The sequence below is a fragment of the Narcine bancroftii genome, chromosome 1, assembly GCF_036971445.1.
Source record: "Narcine bancroftii isolate sNarBan1 chromosome 1, sNarBan1.hap1, whole genome shotgun sequence".
Classification (NCBI taxonomy): domain Eukaryota; kingdom Metazoa; phylum Chordata; class Chondrichthyes; order Torpediniformes; family Narcinidae; genus Narcine; species Narcine bancroftii.
The window spans coordinates 203,820,216-203,845,783 of record NC_091469.1 but is presented as its reverse complement, the minus strand read 5'-3'; the positions used below and the strand labels follow the sequence as shown (position 1 = coordinate 203,845,783).

At 37.8% G+C, this 25,568-nt stretch overlaps 1 protein-coding gene across 9 annotated transcripts in view; it reads right to left on the bottom strand.

Annotated features, from left to right (window-relative positions):
• Positions 1 to 25,568, bottom strand: part of dennd1a (DENN/MADD domain containing 1A) — a 536,086-nt gene that overhangs the window by 501,219 nt on the left and 9,299 nt on the right. For 6 of the 9 annotated variants that reach the window (XM_069888617.1, XM_069888520.1, XM_069888538.1 and 3 more), the window contains exons 2-3: positions 22,821 to 22,885; positions 11,149 to 11,216 (exon numbers count right to left, since the gene is read on the bottom strand). In XM_069888617.1, coding sequence (XP_069744718.1) covers positions 11,149 to 11,216; positions 22,821 to 22,885 — 133 coding nt within the window. The remainder of the gene's footprint in view (positions 1 to 11,148; positions 11,217 to 22,820; positions 22,886 to 25,568) is intronic. The other 3 variants (XM_069888531.1, XM_069888568.1, XM_069888559.1) reach the window with 1 other exon arrangement.

Genomic DNA, 25,568 nt, shown 5'->3' with positions numbered 1-25,568 from the left:
AAGTCTTAAAAGTACTTGAGATAATAATGAATCACTTTGAAGTGGAATAAGTTTTTTTACAAAAAGGCAACTGCTGATTTATGTGCAATAAAAATTCATAAACATTGATTAAAACCTCATTCATTTATTTTTTTCCCTGCTCACCTCCAAATAGATCTACAGATCCTTTAATGTTCACTCAACAGGAATTATAAAGGACTTGGTTAAGTCCCTCATCCTGAACGAGGCACCTTAGATGAGGTAGAATTCCTTCATTACTGCCACAGAATGTCAACTCACATTATCACTCTATCTCTTGCCATGGGCTCAAACCCTCAGCCTTTTCATTCAGAAGCCAAATTGTTACAGAGCTCGGCTGCAAGTAGATCTTTTTATAGATTAGTATTGAAGATCTATAAACATTAACTAAAAGTGCATCAGCATAATTAGGCATGGTAACCACGGAATAAAAGTATTTTTTCTTGTATAATAGAATTGTATAAGTTTTGGTTTATATCTACATTTACTTATTTAACTGAAACACAATAGTCCCTGTTTCATTCAGGTTGTAAATACAGACTCACTCATCATCCCTCAGATTTGCCGAGTAATAATAATGTGCAATTCATGGCAGCACAATTTCAAAGTTTACCATCGCCATTTGCAAACACTGATCAACAATTCTGAGATGCCGAAATATGAAAATCAAAATTACATAGTCGGGAAAGTACACCATTCGTCATTCGCAATTTACCAGCACACACAGTGTACAACCAAAGGAAATATTTTGACAATTTAACTAATCTTTGCAAATGGAAGCATGAAATGACTGATTATAACCTGCACCAACTCTCCATGTAATACAACTCCTCAAATGCTTGAGTAGAGCAAAGGATCTTTGAAAGGAGAAATATGGAGTGAAAAAATTAAATTGCTGGAATAACACAGTAGGTGAATCAGCATCGATAGAGGCAAAAGGGGTGAATCGATGTTTCAGGTCAAGACCCTACATCATGACTCCAGGATGCCGGGGGTAGGGAGACACAAGAAAGTAGGCAGTATAAAGAAGTACGGAGAAGGAGCTAGTAGATGGTAGGTGGAACCAAATGAAGGAGGGAATGGTGGTCAGCTGGAGCCACTTTGGGGAGTGGGGAGGAATGGAAAAAATAAACAACGGGAAAGAATTTTAAAGGACTATTGATTGAAAGTGAGATTGGGACACTGGAGTTGTGGGTTACCTGAAATTGGAAAATTCCATGTTCATACCTACTGAAGCAGAATATGAAGTGTTATTCTTCTAATTTGCATTCGACCTCACCATGGCAGTGGAGAAATGACAGACAGGTTGGTGTGAGAATGGAAAATGCCATGTAACCAGAAACTCAAGTTGGCCATTGTGGACAGAGCACAGGTGCCTTGTCTACATTTCGATTAGCCAATGTAGAGGAGGAGGCCTAGAAAGGGGCACCTGTGCACAAAATGCAATTTTTCTGTCACCTTTACAGGATAAAAACTACCAAAAGCAACAATGAATATTGTTATTAACAAGTAATTCACAGTGTTCATAGATAACAGCGTTGTACTTTCCAAATTAATGGTAGAATTGATCAGGGATAATTGGGTGACTGCCCATGAGATTGATTTTTCCCCATTGCACAATGCTAAAAGACACAAAGCTGTATGTGGTTCATGACCAAGACAATAAATGAACCCAAAATGAGAGCTATCCTAACTGGTGCAAGTAATTTCACTGATAATCTAGTCCAATCAAGTCCCACCAATTTTAAATCAGAGAAATGAAACCCTTAAATAAATTCCAAGATGCTAATCTTGTGGTCAGGAAAACAGCGGAAAAAAAACAGGTTCAGCAATCAAAAAAAAAATTTATAACAATGCCAGCTTTGGATGGACAAGACTTCAAAGGCAACCATGAAGGTGTACTTATTAGTGGGCAGAATTTTGACATGAAGTTCAAGCTTCGCTAAGAATGGGTTAATAGACAAACCACCAGTCTGATCAAGCTACCTGACCAAAAAAATTATTGAATTAAATTCATTTTTATCACATAGTTTTGCATGCTCTCCTTGTGGTCAATCCACAAACATTGTACAACAGCTGGTGTAAGAATAAAAATAAACATGCAGGGGAATAATGTTACAATAAAATGAAATTGCAGGATACGGTGTTAATAAGTACAGTTAACAAAGTGAGGCATAATCTTTTTTACTCAGAAAAGAGAGAGACTTCTGGTTGGCAGCAGTATGGTGTAGAAACAAAGATAAAGAGCTCCTGCCTGCTTCTATTTTTTCACTCCTCCACCTCTTTATTTCACAACCAAAGTTATACAGATTTTGCATTTTGTTTGTCTTTTATTTATGTTACCCTCAAAATGGTAAATCTGGGGAAAAAAGAAACAGCAACTAGCCTAATGATGGAGGCTATTTCTGAGCTACTGGACCAACTTAGACAGGTGCTAGCAGAAGACTTCAAAAGTTCTTTTAGCTTACAGAAATCAAATTCGATCAAGTCTGGGCACTATTGGATGAGCTTGCTTTGGACAACCTGAGCCAGAGTGTTAATGATTTAGAGGATGTTTGCTCCCATTTACGAGAAAGTAATGTGAAGCTAATGATTAAAGTTGTTGACTTGTAAGGTCTGAGCCAACGGCAAAACCTATGTATCTTGGACTTGGCAGAATCTAATGAAGGAGAATACCCTACAAAATTCTTCTCCAATTTGCTATGCAAAGTTTTTGGGAAGGAGGCGCTCCCATCTCCACTGAAGATCTATATAGGTCACCATTCATTAGTACCTAAACCGGCTCCGAGGCAGAGACCCGCTTGATTATTCTGTCTACATTACTATCAGATAAAGGACATTCTGGTCTGTGATGCCTAGCGGAGAGGGAAACTGGAATACTGTGGTCAGCAGATCCAGGTTGTGGAGGATTACAGTCCCAAAGTCCTGAATCAGCGAGCCGGGTACCAGGAGGTAATGATGGATCTATATAAGCGAGGACTCAGGTCCTTTCTGCTGTATTCTGCACAACTCCGCATCACACTTCCCAGCGGGCATAAGTAGCTGCTCTCAGTCGACAGTCTTCCCTCTACATTGAGCCCATTGTAAGTGTCTGCTTGGTGTTGGTGGCTGATTGATTATTATTACTTCTTATTTTTCTAGTCTATGTCATACAGTATTCAGGTGGCAAGGACTTGTTGGTCCTCTCTGCCTTAGTAACATTTTACAGGATAACATACCCACTTGAGTTGTAGTCATGTGTGTACTTTCCTCTTCCCTAAACTTAGTGATCTATCTAGTTTCTGTGAGAAGATCATCGTGAAAATTTATACTTAGTTTTTTAGTAGTAAAGTTATATTTCTATTTTATAGTATACTTTTCAGAACTACACATGAAATCTTAAGATGAATTGGGTTTTTTTTTCTTACTTGGTTGTGCTTCCAACAAAATTAAATGTTGTTTTGGGAATGTTAAATGTTGTTGTAATAAAAGGTAAAGGTTCCATTATTGTCACATAATACTACATTTAGAATGTAACATACATGAAATTCTTTAACTTTGGTCTACCGTAAGGCAGATAGAGTCGCCACTTTGTCCAGCGCCCTTCACAGGAACCTACAGCACTTGGTGTTCCGAGGCGGTCTCCCCTCCAAGTACTGACCAATCCTGTGCCTGCTTAGCTTCCAAGATCAGACAATCACAGGCGTTTTCGGAGCTAAAGATGATGATACGTGGAACAGGAAGCTTTTTTGGGGTTGGAAATGGGTATTTTAAGAGCTTGCTTGCTGTGGTTTTTGGCAGCTGGCTTGGTTTGGGTGGGGGGGGAGAAGGGGTGGGTGTTTCATTGTCATTACTATTCTAAGGGTTTATCTAATTTCTGTTATTTGTTTTATGTTCCTGTCTCAAGGCCTACACCTGGAATATCATTTGTGTTTACCAACCTATATTTTCATCTAGGGATAATGGATAGCCTTTTAAAGTTTGTTAGCTAGAATGTCAAAGGTTTAAATCACCCAGTTAAAAAAAGGAATGTGTTCTCACACATCAAACTTAAAACAGCAATTTTTTTTTTACAAGAAACACACATTCCTAGCTCTGATAATTCTTGCCTCATGGCACAGTGGAGGGAGCAGCATTTTTGTTCCATTTTTCAGGCCAAAGCTGGGAGGGGGGGGGGCTCTTTTTGATTTTTATTAATCAAAATATTCCTTTTGTACAATGTAATATTAGATTCAAATGGTCATTATATAGCGTTGTCTCAGGGAATATATATAAAATGGCAGTTTGTGCTAATGACTATTCCCCCAATATGGATGATGTGGGTTTTTTTGAACATTTTTTTTCTTTCTTACCGGATCTGACCTCATATTTGTTTGTGCTTAGTGGGGATTTCAATTGCATGTTAGATCCTGTGCTAGATCGATCTTCTAACCCTGGTATAATGAATAAGTCCACCTGACTTATACAATTCTTCCTATCAAATTATGGTGTCTCTGATGTGTCACATTATTTTCATCCAAATAGAAGAGGGTATTCTTTCTTCTCACATGTTCACCATATCTTTTCTAGGATTGATTATTTTCTTATCGACAATCCATTGACCTGTTCTTGTGATTATAAAAGTATAGTAATATCAGATTATGTCACTGATATACTATGAATTTTCTCGACCTTCCTCAAATAAAAAGACACTGGCATTTTAATTTGACCCTATTGTCTAATAATGACTTTGTGAAATTTATGGAGGAGCACGTTACCTTTTTTAAAAAATACAAATACTTCAGTGGAAACCTCCAGCTTGATTGCTTGGGATGCTTTGAAAGCCTACCTTAGGAGACAAATTATTTCTTGTACTGTGAATATGAAAAGGAAGGCCAATAAAGAATGATTAGAATTAATCAATCAAATTAAAGAAATAGATCAACAATACACTCAAGTTAAAAATCCAGAATTATATAAAATGTGAGTGGAACTCCAAACTAAATTCAACCTCCTCTCAACATATCCAATTGAATGTCAACTTTTGAAGAGTAAGTGTTTGTTCTATATCCATGGTGATAAACCTAGTAAGCCATTACCTAATCAGTTGAGAGGATTTGAAGCAAAACTACAAATCACAAAAATTCAATTGGATGATGCCAACATTACTTCAGATCACTATGATTAATGATACATTCAGGAATTTCTATTCTCAACTGAATTTCCAAATGAGAAAGTTTGATGGAGAATTTCTTAAATTGTTTAAATATCCCTATGCTTTTCCCTGATTTTAAAAAAAAATTAGATAGGCCTATATCACAAGAGAAAATAGTTCCAGCTATCTCTTCATTGCAATCTGGAAAATCCCCAGGTCCTGATGGCTTTTCTGCGGAATTTTTTTTAAATAATTTTCTTTTTTGCTTTCATCTCATCCAAGTTCTGGGCTATCTGACTCATTTAGGCAAGGTAAACTTCCTGCATCATTCAAAGAGGCATGTATCATTCTTGTTGCAAAGAAAGGTAAAGATCTAACACAGTGGTCCTCTGATAGGCCAATCTCTTTACTAAATGCTGATGTCAAAGTTTTGACTAAAGTTTTAGCCCATAGATTGGAAAACATTTTATCATCAATTATATCTGAAGATCAAATAGGCTTTATTAAAAACCGTCACTCTTATTTTAATGTGCTTCATTTATTTGATATTTTGTACTCACCCTCAGATGCGCTTCCAGAATGTGTTCTTTCTCCAAACATGGAGAAAGCATTTGACCGTATGAAGTGAAAGTATTAGCAATTTTAGAAAAATTCAATTTGTACCAAGTTTTATTACATTGATAAAATTGCTGTACTTGTGCCCTATTGCTTCAGTCCTCACCAACTTTCAACAATCACAACCTTTCAATCTCCTCTCAACAGGGAACCCATCAAAGGTGCACTTTACAGGGAACCTGTCAAAGGTGCACTTTAAGCCCATTACTTTTTGATCTGGCCGTAGAGCCATTTACAACTGCATTCCGAAGTTGCAAGGATATCTCAGGAATTTGAAGAAAGAGAGTTAAACATAAAGTTTATCTTTATAATGGATGATTTCTTGCTTTTCATATCAAGCTCTGATACTTCTCTAACCACCCCACCCCCCACCCCATGCTTTCATTACTCACCCAATTCAGTCAGTTCTCAGGATACAAACTAAATTTACATAAAAGTGAACTTTTCCCTGTGAATAAACTTACATCAGTATATACTAACTTTCCTTTTAACATTGTGCAAAATCAATTTATCTGTACTTATTCTTGATATTACAGTCACAAGAAAACATATACATCTTTTTTTAAAGAAAATGTTCTCACTTTGTTAAAACACGTGAAACAGATCTTAATACAGTGATCACCCTGTCTACATCCTTGGTGGGCCAAATTAACTCTATCAAAATGAATATTTGACCTAAATTTTTATATTTTTTCAGTCTATAATGACTTTCATTCCTAAATTCTGTTATATTGTCTTATACATATGGAAGGATAAGCACCCTAAACTAAATAAAGTTCATCTTGAAAACTCTAAAAGGGATGGAGGCATGGCATGCCTAATTTCCGATTTTATTACTGGGCAGCCAATATATGCAACCTTACATTTTGGTTATACTTTCATAACCGATTGACTGTCCATTATTAGGAACATTGGAGTTGAATTCTGTTAAAAACCTTCCTATTCCAGCACATCTTGGATCCTCACTTCCTCTTTCCTTAAATAAATCAAGTGATAATCTGATAATCAGGCATACTATGAGAGTATGGCTCAGTTCATAAAACATTTTGTTTTTGTGGTTTTTCTCTTTCAAGTCCTATTCTATCCAACCTTCTTTACTTGATTCTGCATTTCAAGCATTGTATAGAATGGGTATTGAGCTTTTTACAAATTTTTTTTTTAATCACTAACAATTTTGCATCATTTGAACAACTTTCTTAAAATTTAAGCTGCCAAATAGTTATTTTGTCAGATATCTGCAAATCCAGCATTTTCTCCACTCTCAGTTACCAAACTTCTCTGGGATATCTGGTACAAATTTTTCTGATGTGTTTCTTAGTTTACAGCCCTCATGCAAAGTTTAATATCTATTATCTATGATAAGTTGGGATGTTTAAGATGTGCCCCTCTTGATAAAATTAAAACTGCCGGGAACAGGATTTAAACCTTTCATTGTCAGATGAGGTTTAGGATTCAATTTTTAAGTTGGTTAAATCTTCTTCTCTCTGTGCCCGTCACTATCAATTGCAATTTAAAGTCGTGCATAGGGCTCATATGTCCAAAGTCAATTATCTCATATTTATTCAAATGTGGATTCTTGTTATGACAAATGTAGGAGAGGTGAGGCTTCCCTTATTCAAATGTTCTGGAGGTGTCCTAGCCTTGAAAAATACTGGAGGGATGTGTTCCAAACCTTGGCCCTAATTGTTAATTTAAATCTAGAACCCAACCCTTTGGTTGCCTTTATGCTACGACGAGAGAAGACTACATTCGTTGAACTTCAAACAAGTGTCATACTCTGTCCTTCGCCTCTCTTTTGGCTAGACGTCTGGTATTAATAAGATGAAGGAATGCTGCCCCAGCTGCCCATGCTCAGTGGCTGAGAGATATTATGTCTTGTTTAACTCGAAAAGATTTGCTATTCAATTAGTAATATAAAAAGTTTCAAATGGTGTGGGATCTTCCCTGAATTATTTTCAGAACCTTAGTTAAACTAAGGACTACTTTTTTCATTTTTTTTTTAATCTTTTCTTTCTTCTTTTCTCTTTGTTAAATATAAATCCTGACTTCCATAGACTTAATGTGTTACTCCAGGAACAAGTCATACCTCTTAAATATAAAATTTTCGTGGCCAAAGAGTTAAGGACTTTTTGGGATAAACTTATAAGTTGTGCTTTTATAACATGGATGTGCTTTATAAGTTTAACAACCTTGTGTTCTTCAGTTTTTGACATCCATGTTGTTTACAAATTTACTGTATAGGTTTTCTTTATCCTTAAAAATTATTAAAGGAAAGAAAAGATCCGCTTAACAGTTTGATAACAGCAGGAAAGAAATTGTCTGCATATAGCTTTTGCACAGAAAGGTCAGGAAACTGATCCGCAGAACTCAAAAAAAGAGAGAATGCAGATGCTGAGAGGAGGAAAACCTTCAGGATTGGCATAGATCAAAGAGACTTCATAGCTAATTTTCATGAATCACAGCAACAAAACAAAAAGACATGGGACCAAACTGATGAAAAGATAGCTCAAAAATGGTTTCAGGAAGCAATGCTCCACATGCAAAATGTGTTAAAGCTTGTTGGGCTCTGGGAGTAATAATGAAACTAAAATCAAGCAGTAACCTGTGGTGGAGAAATCGTAGATTTCTACAGCTGGCAGACTCTTTAACCTTTATCTTTCTGATATATATCCCTTCCGTGATATATTTAAGTATATTTCTGATATATTTAAATCTCTATCAGGGTTCATATATTTTGCCTCTCCTATGGGTCCAGCATAATCGTGTTCTAACATTCACCAGCACAATTATCAATATTCTGGTTAATACTGCTTGAACATCCAATTTATCACATGATGTAGTATAGCAGAGCTGAGTATATTATACCTGGTACAGTGAGAAGTGTTTTACCACAAGCAGTCCAAGAAGTCAGCTCTAACAGTCATACGAAGTAGAAGAGCAAGAGCACAATTAGAGAATGTAGAGTTACAATTAAAAAACATGGGGGGAAAAGAAAGTTGCATCTGTGAAAGTTCTCACTTGGTTACTGTTTTCCTGAAGTCCAGTGATCTTATTTTATTTTTGTACATTTTATTGCTGCTATCTAAAAAATAACTTCAATTGGTCAACAGCATTATTGTGTTTGAATTTAATGTTCTTGAACTTAACCATATTTAACATTATATCCATGTCATAGACAAGAAGTATCCAAAGTTCAAAATTTTAAAAGTTCAAATTTATTGTCAGAGTACATGTACATCATATACAACCCCGAGTTTTTTTTTTCCCCTGTGGGCCGTACCAAATGTCTACTTATCAGGAACTGTACTCAAGAAGAAAGATAAGTATACAAAAGAGAGAAATGTAAACAAAGAAAAAATGAAAACAAACTGACTGCAATACAGAAAAAAAAATTCAGCAATAAATAATGTACAAAGTAAGAGTGTTTAAATGAGACTGATTAAATCTGTTGTTTAGGAGACTTGAAAGGGTAGAACTGTTTTGAATCACCGAGGCACCAATGGCTGCAGATCTGGTAAATAGGATTAGTATGGATGACACTTGGGGTCGGTATAGACAGGATAGACCTAAAGAGCCTATTTCTGTGCTGGATGAGCTTCTCATCTTCTGCTGAAACCCACATCCATGAGACAACTATTCCAATGCACTCCAATTGCCCTTCCATTTTATTGCACCCACAAATGTATGATCCAAAACTGTTTAACAATGAATAACGTGGATAATCAGATTTTGTTTGCTAAAGTTTATTTGAACTACTAAGAAACTGCTACATCATAAAACATTCATGATCAAAGGCTAAATGCCATTAGAACATGTTCCCTGGTTACTGCCAATACCTGCTTTGAGATAACCACTTAACAAATATTGGAGGTATCATCTGATCTCCATTTTTTTTTCCCCTTCAATTCATTAAGTCATAGAGCTCTACAGCAAAGATACAGATCATTTGGTCCAACTCAACCATGTTGAACAAATTGCCTACCTGAACTATTCCCATTACCTGTGTTTGGCCAATATCCCTCTACATCTTTCCTGCATTTGTACTGATCTAAATCTCTTTTAAACATTATAATTAGGCCTGCCTTTACCATTACCTCTGGCAGCTCATTTCACATACCCAGCATCATCTGACTGGAAAGGTTGTCTCTCACATCCCTTTTGAATCTTTCCAAAAAGAGGGCATAGTATTAGCCTCCCCTACTCTGGGAAAAAGACAGACCAGCCACTTTTTTAATGCTCCTTATGGTTTTATACACCTCTACCCACTTATGCCCCCAGAAAAAAATTCTAGTCTATCCAGTCCCTCCTTAGAGCTGAAGACCTTCATTCTTGGTAACACCCCGATATGCCAAATGCCAAAGATAATTAAAAGCACAATGGAAAATCTACAGCTGCTGGAAACCTGAAATTAAAATCAAAAAATGTTATAAATGCTCAGAACAATATCCCCAAATTTTGCTGCACGTATTATTTGTTCCTCTCACTTAACAGCAATCAATGTTGTTGAGAGAGTTTGGAAGTTAAATATGCCAGAGAGTCATAGCTGCATCTTTCCACTTTGTACATCCCCATGGCCAAATACTTTAAGGATGTGATGCTGTCAGAAGTCAGATTCATGACTAAAAAAATTCATTTGACAACACTGGAATAATTAGTAATACTATTAATAGTAACTTAAAATTAGTACATTTTAAAGCAATTCACTACTTCCAAAAATTTCCAAGAACCAAGTAAAATCCCAGGAATCCAGAATTCAAGCAACTGGCAACCCAAACAAATGGCAAAAAAAAATATATTGAGGAAGTAAATAAATAAAATTAAAATAAATGAGTAAATAAAAATTTAAATAAAAGTTTAAAATTTTAAAATTTAATTTTCTCTGAAGCAACACACAAACCCTTGGAAAATATGGGAGCAAATATTCAGCCAGTGGAGCGCACCTGCTGTGCCTTGCCTGTGGCAGCTGTTTGATTACAGTTTCAATAAAGTTGTGTTTGAATAAAATGGCAGCATCTGGGATGAAGAGATGGCTGATGCTGCTCGCCACTGGGGCGACTATCCCAAAGTATCTCCCTATTCTTGCCTAGTAAGAGTCTTTATTTTTATTAGTATGAAGTATATTAGTAGTAAGGCTTTATCTGTAAACTTGGGGGAAGGGAGGTTAATTATGATGGTGGTGCAGTTAGCATAGCTGTTAATGTTACACTGTTACAGCAGCAGTCACCAGGGTCCAAATATAAATTTAAATTTTATAAGTTATGGGAATTACCTGATTAAAGTGAACTTCGCATGATTAAGGATTATAATATTTTAATCAAATTGTTTTACAATTTGCACTGTCCTTTGCCTTTTAAAATGTGTGTTCCTAATGCAGGTGTATTAGTTAGACATTGTAAGTGTACCTCAGTCAACCAAAAAATTCGCATATCCAACATCCGCAATCCCCATAGGTGCCAGATTCCGGAGATAACTGAAGAACAGACAAATTCATAAATTGTTTTACTTGCATTGTTAACATGACCCTAACCGAGCTTCTCTTCAGCCAACAATTCTTCAGAGAACCACCATGCAACAGAATTGAGTTGGCACATTGCCATTTTCCTTGCTTTTGATATGAAGAGCAGGTGCTAACATACACGACCTCCTGCTCAGCCACTGAACTCAGTGATGTAGCCATGGAGGGGGTTTGGCTAGACGATCTTTCTACCTTCCCATGTTTTACCTGTTCATTTTTCTGAACTAACCTGGATGGAAAAGAAAATTAAAGGCAAATTATTTCTTATTTTTCTATATTTTGAATTTTAATGTTTTAATTTTTTAAACAATCAAAAACATAGAAACACTTGAAAAGACTTAACTGAAAAGCCATCACGGCAATGCATGGGTAGGGCCTCAGGATCTACACCCTAAGGCCAAATTCCAGTTTATAGAGTTATATTTGCCCAGTGGTCATGGCAGCATGGCCTCAAGCTTTCCTTATGCCACTAAAAGATTAAAGATTAATGTGTCCATGGAATAAATCAGTGGGGGGAGGGGAAATGCAAGGTGGGAAAAACATTGCTCATAATTTAGAACAAATTCCAATGACTAAAACAGCAGGCTATCCTTTCTCAAAATGATGTTACAAAGGAATCCAGAGGCCTTTTTTCTACAGGTCTTTGATTGTTTTTTTTTCCCCAAATAAAACTTAAGAATTGAAATATAGAAAAATAGCAAACCATTAATCTTCAATTTCCTTTTCCTTCAAATTCAATGACCACCATTTTTTTAATGATGTTTTGAGAGAAACACTTTGCAAACTTTGTAAATATGTATTCAAAAAGATGGGCTCATTAGTTTTGAGATACATCACCTTAAACATAAAAATAATGATGGATCACGCTTTATACCACCCATGCAGTGAAAGACCATTCTTGGTGATGAAATATATTCATCTACTTTGTGTTAAAGATTAACATGTGTTACTGCTTTTGATCTGATCTCTCAATTATGTCGGTGATGAAGTCATTCACAGAAATGAGGCGCATCCTGCAGAGGAGAAAATTCGTATCAGCTACACTCACATAACCTCTGGAATATTATCAGCACATTCCAGAAAGCATTCAATCTTCACTCTCTTGCCGAGAAAGAGTTATTCATGGAGACAAAAAAAAATACAGTACTTTTATTAACTGATAAAATAGAAAACCCAAAAAAGTCAAATAAACACAGTACAAAACTTTATCAAACATTAACTATTCTACGAACACCCATTGAAAGTCGTTTTTTTTTGCACTTGGATAACTGTGAATATTTATTATCTACTTTTTTGTATTTATTGCCTCTTTTTAATTCAATTAATTGTATTTTTGTAGTTTTGTAGATTTTTTCTTACAAAGTACCTGTTCAGTTTCAGTAATAAGAATTTCAGTACATATCTACATTGTAAAATATACTCATAATGATAATTATCCCTATGTTCCAAATCCAATTCAATATACATATTTTATTTGTGTCCTTTAAGGTGGTTTTAAAATCGCCATCTGAAACAACTATTTGAAAATGATAATGCTGGTAATAAATGTCTAGAAACACTAGTGAGAGCACAGTCAATCAGAATATAAAATAGGAAAGTTCAGTCATCAGAAATTATAATCTCCTCCTGCTGAGTGCTCCCAGCATTCTCTATTTTTCTTTAATTTTTCAGCATCAGTACTATTTTGCCTTTGCAGAATACAAAGATATTTTATTTTAGGAAGGAGACTGGTGAAGTTGCAGCATTTCAAAATATCGACCGAAAACAGGCAAAGTAATAGCAGTGTCTAGTATTAACTCAAAAATAGTAAGGTTACACCAACAGTCAAACCACACAGATTTCTTCAAAGCAAAATCCATATAAGATTGATTCCATGTTTTTATCAAACACCTAAATTTTTTGTCTATACGCTTCTGGAACCAACTCATAAGATTTCAATACAGCTTCTTTAACAGTATCGTAATTTGCCACTTGCTGTGCAGTCAAGCTAGAGGATGCAATTTTGTGCTTTTCCCTTCAATACACTTTCGAACATTAAAGTTCACTTCTCTTTTGGCCATTTTGAACTATCACCAACCTTTTCAAAAAGCTGAAAATAGGTATCCATATCTTCCTCATCAAAAGGAAGCACTAGATTTATCTCTCTACTCGCCAAAAACCTCTCCCCAGGAGTTACAGCTTCAGCTTTCCTCCTTCTCAATTTTCATCCTCTCTAATTGATACTGCCTTTCAGCTAACTCATACATCCTCTGTTTTTCAGCTTCCTCTCTTTTCCGTTTATCCTCAATTTCTCCAATTCCAATTGCAACTCACCAGATCTCTCCTCAGTCTTTCTGAACAAATTTACTCTCACCTCTACATTTCATTATAATCCTCTGAATTTGTACTCTCCTCATCCAATGTTTAACTTCAGTCAGTTTTAATCCCTTAGAAATAACCATCAGTTCCTCTTTTCTCTTGCACAGCAAGTGATGGTTCTGACAAAAACTTATCAACCTCCATTGCTGCTGTTTTTCACACTCAAACTTTAAATTAGCTTGGGGAAAAAAAAACAATTGAGTAATAACCCACAAAATTCGTGTTCAATCGACTGGATGAACCCCCATAAAATATTACAAGCCCAAAGGACCTCAAAATCTAGCAGCAATGGAGGTTGATAAGTTTTTGTCAGACAAGACAAGTAGTTACTTAAACAAAAGTTGTTTTTAAATCAACTTTAAACATGAAAACAGAATCAAACTTTAACTTATCTCTATACTTAACTAACCCAAATTAACCCCTTCTAATTCTAAGCGCACATGTATGTAATGTGTGTGTAAATTTTAAAAAAGTTCTTTGATTCACAGTTCAATCTCACTTCTCCTTCTTCCAAGTTCTCTGGATGCAGGCAATTCTTATACTGTGCACAGAATTTAACATGTATAAATTTCACCGGGCTTTGGTGCTCGAAAGGTAAATGTTTACCACTCAGGAAGGTTCTTATAGGGTTTGCAGAGAGAGATTTGTTGCTCCAGGATTTCCACAACTGAGGTAGCACCATTAGTCACCTCAATGTCTCGCTGATGAAACTTGCCCCATCAGGGTTTTCCAATGGATAACCTCTTTCTTCTAGGCCACAACAGAGTTCCTTTCTGTTCCGCTTATTCCAAGAGAAACATCAGACAGATAGCACTTTCAGTCATCCACTGCACTGGAGCTTTTCATCAGTTTCAACCAGCTTCCTGGCTTGCACTGTTCAGCTGCTTTTGAGTGTCACACACACTCGCAGGGAGAGGTTGTTAACCTCTCCCTCTCTCTCTCTCCAACTCCCAATTACCAGAAAGCCCATGTGACTCTCTCACTTGCAAAACCCCCACCTTCTTCAGCAAACAACAGGAGTTCTTCTCCTTGGTCAAGATATTGTCTGAGATAAACAAAACCCAGGAGTGACGTTTCTGTGAGCACACTAAGTACTTTTTAAACAGCCAATTTGTCTCCTTCAAGCAATGGTCTTTCATTTCATGACGTCATTTCAATTAGCACCTACTTGTGAAATGTGCATCACATTCTCCAGAGATCCTGCAATGTTATTGAATATGAATTCTTCAGTCTTTCAAATAAGATCTGTTTTAAAATGTGTGTATGTATGTAACCTACTGTAATCTTACCAAAATTCCTCCCAATATTTATCCATTACACACTGAATAAGTTTGACCATAAAGAATTCCGAAGAAACAGTAATTTCAGTTGGCGGGTAGAGGGTGTGAAATACCCAAGAATCAAGATTAATAACAATCTGCAAAATTTAAACAAACTACCCCTCTATGCTGGAGAAGACTGCAGGTGACTTATTAAGATGGAGGGACCTGCCCACCACCTTAATGGAGAGGGTTAACTGTATAAAGATGGTGATGCCAGAATTTCAATACCTCTTCCAATCCTTGCCAATTCCACTCCCACAATCCTTTTTTAAAGTGCTCAATGACAACATAAGGAAATTTATTTGGAATGAGAAAGTACCCAGAATAGCCCTAAAAAAAACTGACATCGGACTACAGCCTGGGAGGGCTAAGATTACCTGATTTTAAGAAATATTATCTAGCAGCTCAGTCGAGGTTCCATGTTTTCTTCTTTCAGGAGGGGGAACTACCTACTTGGGTGCAAATGGGATTGTATACAATGGGGGAAGAGGATAGCGAAAGATTTTATATACAAATGGGATGCCAAATTAATATTTAAAAAATGGATAACTCCATACTGAAACATGTGATTAAAATTTGACACGAGATCAATGAGTGTATTGAAGAGAAAGCGGGAATATCACCAAAGGTGACTCATAAGGAATTGATGCCCATCAACTTGGACAATAAAGTCCTGGAGATCTGGCATCAGCAGGGTATCCGATATATTGAGGAGAGCTACGATAGGAGACAGCATGTCCTTCAAGCAGCTAAAAGGTAAATATGATTTGTCATATGGGACCTTTCACTGTTTCCTCCAGTTAAGATCATTTCTAAGGGATAGATGGGGCCCCACAATGACCCCACCTACACCTAGTAAGGCTGAGGGGATGCTTCGACTGGGAAATGCACCCAAAATTATTTCAAGAATGTGCTCTGCACTCCAAGGTGAAAGCCTCAAGCAAGAGCTACACAGAACAAGAAAGAGATGGGAGTCATCACAATTAATGGTCAGATTGTATAGAGACAGTGTGACAACAGTGATTAATTCTAGATACAGACTGGTTCAATACAACTTCTACACCAGCTCTACCTCACACTACAAAAGATACACAAGGCAAAGCTGGAGGTGCCGGAGACGTGTTTCAGGTGTGGAGTGGAGTTGGGAACTTTTGTTCATGCAACCTGGGCTGTGCAAAGGTAGCCCCATTTGGCAGGATTTGGCCAATACATTAACCAAGATAATGAAGGTAACCTTTCCACTGGTCCCAACGTTGTATCTCCTGGGGAATCTCATGGACATAAGCTATTAATTAACCAAATTCAATTCTTATTAATTGCTTTGCCTGTAGCAAAAAAAGGCATAGCGATAGCCTTGAAGTCTGACTCCTCTCTTCTTATCAGTAGGTGGACTAGCTGTAGATGCATAGCTGTATTCCCATGGAAAAAAATCATGTACTATCTTAGAAACCGACATAGCACCTTTGTTAAAATATAGCAGCCATATCTGACATACACAGGAGCCCAGGTGTAGCCACACCTCGACAAAAATACTAATAGGTGGATTAATAAAATAAATTATATAAGGGGGAGGCTCCACAGCCTCCCCAGATATTCATCGGAAGCATCAACAATGCACCAAGTGTTCTCTTTTTTTCCTTCCTCTTTTTCTTTCTTTTCTTTTTAAAGGGGGGTGGAAGAGGGAGAGGGGAAACATCATATGTATGTTGATTGTTGGGGAATATCTGTACATCTTGAAGCAGTCTGTGATGTTTCTTTGTTTATTGATGGAAAACAAAAAATAAAACATTCCAAAAAAATGCAAGGTTATGCAGATCAACTTACAAACAACTTCTTTTCCAATAAGCCAAGATGAGTGAAATTCAACCATTGTAAAGATATATACCCATCACAGTTCCTGTTGATGTTGCTCAACATTGCTCAAATACTGCAAGGAAGTCTTAATTTGATTGTAATTCAGAACCATAATATTTACTATACAAGGCACTCGAATGAATCATGTCATTAAGCTTAATAGACATCTGAACTGAATATCTTTGGAGTGTTATTTGTTATCTCTTTCCACTATTACAATAATTACAGCCTTTCTGTACTTGTTGTACATCATTTATTAAGGGTTAATGAAAATGGAGGCAGCAATTAAATCCTGTAGTCCAAGTAGCATTCATATTTGAACCACTGATTAAATTAATGCTCTGTTACTCACTCCTTGCAAAATATTATCATACATTTAAATTGCATATTTCTGAAGGTGACTGTAATAATTTCATTATCCAATTGCTTAATTAAAACCATACAACACAGAAAAATACCTTTGGGCCCACTAGGTCTGCCCTGGTCACAAATATAACCATTTACGGAGCGGAAACAGGCCATGTTGGCCTTTCGAGTCCGCATCGGTTCACTGATTTTCTACCTTTGCTTTAGTGTACTATAGTGTTTCAAGAGCTCATCGAAATACTTCATTGTTTCAAGGGTATCTGCCTCTAGCCCCCTCTCAGGCAGTACATTCCAACCTCTGGGTGAAAATATTCTTCCTCATACTCTATGCCTTAAACCTTTGCCTTCAGTTTATGGACATCTCTGTTAAGGGGAAAGGTTTCTCATTATCTTTGCTCATAATTGTACAGATTTCAATCAGTTTCTTCTCATCCTTGGCTGTTCCAGCCTACCTAGTCTCTTCTCAATGCGAAAACCTTCCATCCCTAGCTACATCTTGGTAAACCTCTTTTGCACCCTTGTCCAGTGTCCTTCCTACAGTGTGGCAATTACAATAGTCCAGCTGTGGCCAAACCAATGTTTTGTATAATTGTACAATACCTCCTAGCTTCTATATTATAATAAAAACACAGTAAATGCTGAAGGAACTCAGCCAGTCTCGCACCATCCAAAGGAGGAAAAGGTATATTCCAGATGTCTTGAGCCTGAGCCCTTCTTCTATGTTTGAACAAAAAGCATGCAGATGTCTGAATAAGGTCTTGGAGAGAAAGGAAGAAGAATGAAGGGGGAGGAATCTAGACCAACAAACCGGATATAATAAGAGGAAAGTGAGAATTGATTTGACTCTGTGAAGAGAAAGAGGGAAAAGGCGGGGAGGGGGGAGAGGAGAGAGAGACACTAAAGGAAAGGGGACAGGGAGAGGAGGAGGGTTTAAATGAAAACTATGATGTTTGTTAATGCCATCCAGTTGGAGGTTGCCCATACAGAATATGAGAAGCTTTCCTCCAATCTGTGGATGGTCCCAATCTGGCAGTGCATGAGACCTCGTTGCCTGCACATCTTCCCTGGTCCCTCTGCCTCATGCACAGCGAGGTCATACCACCCCACCGGCCTCAGTGTCCAACATAGCCGCCTCCACCATTTCTGCTACCTACTGAGTGGTCCCTTCATCAGACACATATTCCCCTCTCCTCCTCCTTCTGCCTTCCACAGGGACCACTCCCTCCTTGACTCCCTCATCCACTCCTCCCTCCCCATCAACCATCCCCTTGATACCTACTCCTGAGACCACAGGAGAAGCTCCAGCTGTGCCCACACATCCTCCCTCACCACCATTCAAAGCCCCAAATGGTCTCTCCAAGTGAAGCAACATTTCACTTGTGAATCTGCGGGGGTCATCTACTGTATCCGGTGCTCTTGCTGTGGTCTCCACTACATCAGAGGGACTGGGTGCAGACTGGGAGATTGCTTTGTGGAGCACCTCGCCTCTGTCTGCCACAATAGCAAGGATCTTCCAGTGGCCACCCATTTCAATTCCCCATCCCATTCCCTTGCTGACATGCACTGCCAGACTGAGACCATCTGCAAATTGGAGGAACAACACCTCATCTTCTGTCTGGGCACTCTCTAACGTGAATGCATTAACATGGACTTCTCCAGTTTCCATTAACCACTCCCCATCCCATCTTCGTCTCCTTTCCTCTAGTTCTGTTCCCCTCTCTCTCTCTCTCTCTCTCTCTCTCTCTCTCTCTCTCTCTCTCTCTCTTCCCTTTCCCTGTCTCCTTTCATATAGCCAAATCAATTCTCACCTTTCCTCTTATCATATCCAATTAACACCTTTTGTTTGTTGGTCTGGACTTCTCCCCCACTCATTCTTCCCTTTTTCTTTCACAGTCTTTATTTGTATGCCTACCTGCTTTTTGCTTATACCCTGAAGAAGGGATCAGGTCCAAAATGTCAGCAATACATCTTTACCTCCTATGGACGTTGCTAGACCAGCTGAGTTCCTCCAGCATTTATTATGTGTTTTTACTACAATCAGTGTCTACAGACTTCTATGTTTCACTTCATTTCACTTTATATTATATCCCAGCTAATGAAAGCATCTATCCCATATGCTTTCTTAACCACCTTATATACATATATATATATATATATCACACACACACACACACACACACACACACACACACACACACACACACACCCCCCCCCCCCCTTCAGGCCTTCTGTTGCTCAGTACATCCTAGGATCTTATCATTTATTGGCTGTTCCCTAGCCTTATTAGTGTGCTCCCAAATGAATCCTCTTACATTGTCTAATCAAATACTATAAAGCATAACCGAAAGGTGACTGCTGCCAAGATGCCTTTATAAATTGACATGAAACTGTCATATATACAGGAAATGGAAAGTGTCATTTTAGCCTGGAGTTAGACCTTATGTATACCTGCAATCTGGCAAGTCTCACACTATTTTTCTTCCTTGAAGTAGAGTTCAAAAACTTAATGATCAATTCAGGAGATCTCCCTGGACACAAGAGAAACTTTGCATTTCGTGAAATGATAAAGAACTAGCTGCAGCCTGTTTTCAGTGAACAAAGGCAGCAAGTAGGGACTACAATACAACCTGTATCAATAACAATACAAGAAACTGCAGATACTTGAATATGGACAGAGTGAACTACACCCTGAGTAATTGACCATCACTGCTCAGATTGAAGAGAATTGCACTGAAATCTCAAGGACATGTAGCAGGAGCATACCAAAGTCCTGAACAAATAGCAGAAGAAGCCCTTCATCTCACAAACTACCCTATTGATCACTCTGTCAGCCACCTCCTGCTCCATCTGTAAAGAGTCTGCCGTCACTCATTAGCCACATCTAAAACCACAAAACCAGAACTTGTTTCAGTCATCCTCAATCCTGAAGAATTGCCCGAGGAAAGAATTCCTGTCAATCAAGTTGGTGTTCACAGTGCTGAAGGTGACCAAGATTGAAATTTTTCTCATAATACATACATATCTATACTTCATTGGCTGTAATATTCAAGGAAACTCCATTTATATTCAGAGTTTCTATTGTTTCCGCTGAAATATTAACATCATCCAAGGCTCACATACTTGGCTGACACAGTGTTGTCAATAAATTGTTACGGCATAAAGTCCTTTCAAAATACATAAGTAACCTTGCACATAGCTTTTCCACCATAGTCAGATTTTCACATGTATGAGGATGTAATAGTGCTGGAGAAGGTGCAGAGGATTGTCACCAGGGGTGGACTATTCAGTTATGATAAGAGACTGGAGAATCTTGGTCATTTCACCCTGGAGCAGAGGCTGAGCTGGATCACTGACTGCATTTAAGAAGTGTATTTAAATATTTTCTCTCATCTCTCTCCTTGGATCCTCATATCCTACATCTTTTTAAAAATTAACTAATAATCCTGTGGTTAAACACACTTTGAAGATATGGATACAATTTAGAAAACATTTTGGCTTAATGAGGTTTTCTCTCTCTAGTCATATTTTTTCTAATTATTTCTTTAAACCTTCCATGATTGATATAACTTTTAAAGAATGGTATAGATTAGGCATTAAATGTTTTAAAGATTTATTTGTTATGGGGAGTCTCGCTTCTTTTGAACAACTTTCAGTTAAATACAGTTGACCAAATAGTCTTTTTTTTTGTTATCTACAGATTAAAGATTTTTTTACAATCTCAATTACAAACATTTCCTAAAAGGACTGATAAGAATTTATGTAATTTTTTAATTTACAACCTTTCTATAATGGTTCAATCTCTAACATTTATGTTGTTGGGAATAAGAGAGGCTGCCTCAGATAAAAATTTAAAAAGCCTGGAAACAGGACCTACAGCTTTTAATTTCTGAAGAAACTAGGAATACATTTTCAATACCTCATCTTTATATGCCTGCCACTCTCTCCTACAATTTAAAGTAGTCCATAGGGCTCACATGTCTAAAGTCAAACTATCTCATTTTCATGTGGATGTATCTCCTCATTGTGATAAATGCAACAATGGAGATGCTTCATTAATTCATATGTTTTAGACATGTCCTAGTCTTGAGAAATATTGGAGCGAAGTAATTCAAACTTTCTCTGCACTTTTTAAAATTAATTTTAAACCTAATCCCTTAACTGCTTTATTTGGAATTGTTGGAGAGAGTGACATAACTTTAAGGACATCTGAGCTGCATGTATTAGGATTATTTTTCTTATGGCTAGGCGGGGGGGCGGGGGTGTTACCCCAACTAATCTTGCTTAATGGCTACGTGACATCATGTTATGTTTATATTTAAAGAAGATTAGATGCTCAATTTCCAATTTGAATTCAAATTTTCAAAATCACTGTTGGGACCCTTTTTGAATTACTTTTATAATCTTTGATTTGCTATGAAGGTAGAATTGTTGATTAATGAGGTAATTTATCTCTCTGATCAGAATTTTGTCTTATTTTAGCTTCTTTCTTGGTAGTGGGTTTAGATTTCATTTTTTTTTTAAAATAATAATTAAATAAATGATTAAAATGTGGAGTACCTTGGATGAAATTATATGATTCAAGTGTAATGTATCTTCTTGACTTTTAACATATGTATGCAAGCCTGTATTTTTGGATGTGAAATTTTAATGTTAATAAAAATATTGAAATAGTAGAAGGGTCAAAATGAACACTTAAATCACTTAGACATTGAGGACTATGGGCCAAGAACTGGTCAATAAGGTGGATGGTTTGGTTGAATGGCCTGTTTCCATGCTGCACTATTCTTAAGAGACTAAATTTTTCTTGGCTTATAACTATTCCCAGAAACACTCAAACTAAATTACATTGTATTGCTTCCTTTCAATCACATTACTCTGTTAACATTCACCATATGATTTCTGTATTGGGCCCTGGTTATATTTTTCAATCAATTTTTACAAACATTTGTACAGACGAACTCCTTCCATGCAATCTGACATTCAGGCAACAGAATTAATTATTCAAATGCTAATTCTGCAGATTTATTGGAAATAATCTGCAGTTAATTAACAGAAAAAATATGGGCAACAGAAAGGAGAGCATATATCATTTGCATTATGACATTTCACTTCTTTTGATATCTTCTGCATTGATTTCGCCCATCGTTATTGAATGGAGATCTACTGGGACCAATGCCTGAAGAGGGCGCACAAAATCAGTGAACCGGTGCGGACTCGAAAGGCCAACATGGCCTGTTTCCGCTCCGTAAATGGTTATATGGTTATCCTATACTACCCTGAACATCAGATTTCATGCTGAGACAACAAGGTCAATTCCATTGTCCATGTATTAACCACAGCATCATTTCAACTAAAACAATGGGAATATGATAAGTATAGATGCTACTCAGGTATAACAATGAACCCAGCTGAAATTGCTCCAGCATTGTGAACACAAGTTGAAACCTGCTAGATAGCTGGAGGGAAAATAAGTATTAGCCTCAGGGTTATTTTTAATATTGAGCCGTTCAATTATGCAGTTGATATCTGACAAAATTTGGACATAAAATGTTGCAAGTTCACGTGAACTGCTGCATGGCTTCAAATCTCTAGCAACTACATTTTCATTATACTGCTTTCAAATAAAACGCAGTCATAAAATTATGAAAGTTAGCACTACCTGATCCACCAGACTCAGGCTGTGTAACTTCCGCATACACTTCAAAAGTAGTCGCTGGATACTTCCTGCATCAGTAGAGAAAAAGAAAATTCTCAGCTTTGGTCAAGTTGAATAAAGAAAGCAGTAGCGTAACACCCCACAATTAGCTACAACTTGAATTTGCCCTTAAAATACAACAGGCTTCACTATAGCATTACAATCACAGTCTGGACCCTCAAAATATAATAATCAAGATCCTATTCCTTAATAAGATATATGCATTATTCCTTAAATTCAATTATGATTCATTTGCAACACAGACCCCACTTGGAAGGGTTTTCTTGCCAAGAGTCTTAGAATAAATTACCTCCAGACTCTGACTTTGGCTTGGCTTCGCAGACGAAGATTTATGGAGGGGGTAAAAGTCCACGTCAGCTGCAGGCTCGTTTGTGGCTGACAAGTCCGATGCGGGACAGGCAGACACAGTTGCAGCGGTTGCAGGGGAAAATTGGTTGGTTGGGGTTGGGTGTTGGGTTTTTCCTCCTTTGCCTTTTGTCAGTGAGGTGGGCTCTGCGGTCTTCTTCAAAGGAGGTTGCTGCCCGCCAAATAGAGATATGTAGTGTCAGCAAATATAACTATATTTTTAAGCAAAGCTTGGCTCCTCTATAAAATGGGAAATTATTTTCCTAAATTTCAAACCCTTACTCCATGTGCACATAATTATATTAATGACCAAATGTAAAATTCTTTATCGAGTAAATTAATTTCACTTTTCATATTATGTAAAATGCATAGACATAAAAAAAGAAGAGTATAGTAAAATGCTTTTGTTTACCACAGTTTCAATCCAGTAACAGTTGAAAAGTCTTATTTTGCTTATTTGAAAAAAATCATTTCATCAATTACTCAATCTGCACGTATTCTTGGAATAATAGACATTCAAAAATACAGATTACTGGCTCAAACAGCTAGATTAGACATTTATCAGGGTCAAGAACTGGACTATTATAATTGCTGATTTCACTTCGTGACAATGGGAACACCGCAATACAGGTAATTCCAAATTATGGTGAAGGTAAACAACGAAGATGTCTGTGCCCAGTCACCATTGGGTGGCATCCAAAGGACAAGTTTACTGCATGGACATCACACAAGGATAGATATGAGCTCAGCTGTAAAGATTGGCACATCAATTAGCCTTGTAACATTCTCTCCATTGTTCTGTCAATGACCACTTGGGCAATATGCTTTGGCATAATTCCGGAAACTCTAACATGAATAAGGACTATGAAAACAAGTCAAAGAAAATTACGAGTATATAAAAACATGAGGGGCATAGAAAATGTGAATGGTCATAGTCTGTTTTTAAAATCCCCCAGAGTAAACCAAAACTGGGGGAAAAACACAAAACAATTGTCGACACCATGGCTGAAGTAAAAAACACACAAAGCTGGTAAAACTCAGCTGGTCAAACAGCATCCTTTATATAGCAAAGGTAAAAACACATAATCGACGTTTCAGGCTTGAGCCCTTCATCGGGGCATGGAAAAATGTCAGCAGGCATCCATGCAAAAGAGTAAAGGGGAGGGGGTGGTCACAAAGGCAGGAGGTGATAGGTGGAGAAGGGAAGGAGGGGACAGCAGTGATCAAGGACAGGAGGGATGAAGGGAGAGGGAAGGGGAGGGGGAAGAGGAGATAAGGTTAGCAGAAATCAGAAAAGTTGATGTTAATACCATCTGGTTGGAGAGACAGAAAATCGGGTATGGTTCCTCCAATTAACATGTGGTCTTGGTGGGATAGCACATAAGGCCATGGACAGACATGAGTATGGAAGTGTGACACATCTCTGTCACTGGTGTGGACAGAGCAAAAGTGCTCAGCGAAGTGAAGCAATCTCCTAATCAGCACCCAGTCTCTCAGATGAAGAAAAGGCCACAATGGGACAAATGGATGCAATAAATCAGTCCTACAGATACACAAGTGAAGTGTGGCTTCACTTAAAAGGCCTGTTTTTGGGGCCCATGACCATTGTGAGGGAGGAGGTATGGGGACAAGTGTGGCACCTCCTGCGGCCACAGCGGAAGGTGCCAGGGGAGAGATTGGTGAGGAGCGATGAGTGCATGAGGGAGTCACAGAGGGAGTGGTCCCTATGGAAGGCAGAGAGGGAAGGAGAGGGGAAGATGTGTCTGGTAGTGGGATCCTGTTGCAAGTGTCAGAAATTCTGGAGGATAATGTGTTTGATGCAGGGGGAGATGGGGTGGTAGGTGAGGATAAGGGGGACTCTATGTTTGTTGCATCTGGAGGCAGGCGGGGCCAGGGCAGATGTGTGAGAAATGGAGGAGATGAGGGTGAGGGCAGAGTTGATAGTGGTGTGGGGAAAGCCATGTCTGTGGTAAAAGGCAGACATTTTGGAAAATCTGGACAGGAAGATCTCATGTTGGGACAAGTGTGGCAGAGATAGAGAAATTGAGAGAAGGGAATAAAATCCTTGCAGGGGGACAGGGTGTGAGGAAGTATAGTCAAGGTAGTTGTGAGAGTTGGTGAGCTTGTAATATATGTCAGTGGAAAACTTGTCTCCAGAGAGTTCCAGGAAGGGAGAGGGTTGCCGGAGATTGATCAGGTAAGCTTGAGATCAGGGTGGAAGTTGGCCACGAAGTGGATGAAGTTGATAAGCCTATCGCGGGTGCATGAGGCAGCCCTGATGTAGTGTTCTATATATCAGAGGAAGAGTTGAGGGGTCTTGCCTGTGTAGGCTTGCAGCATGGATTA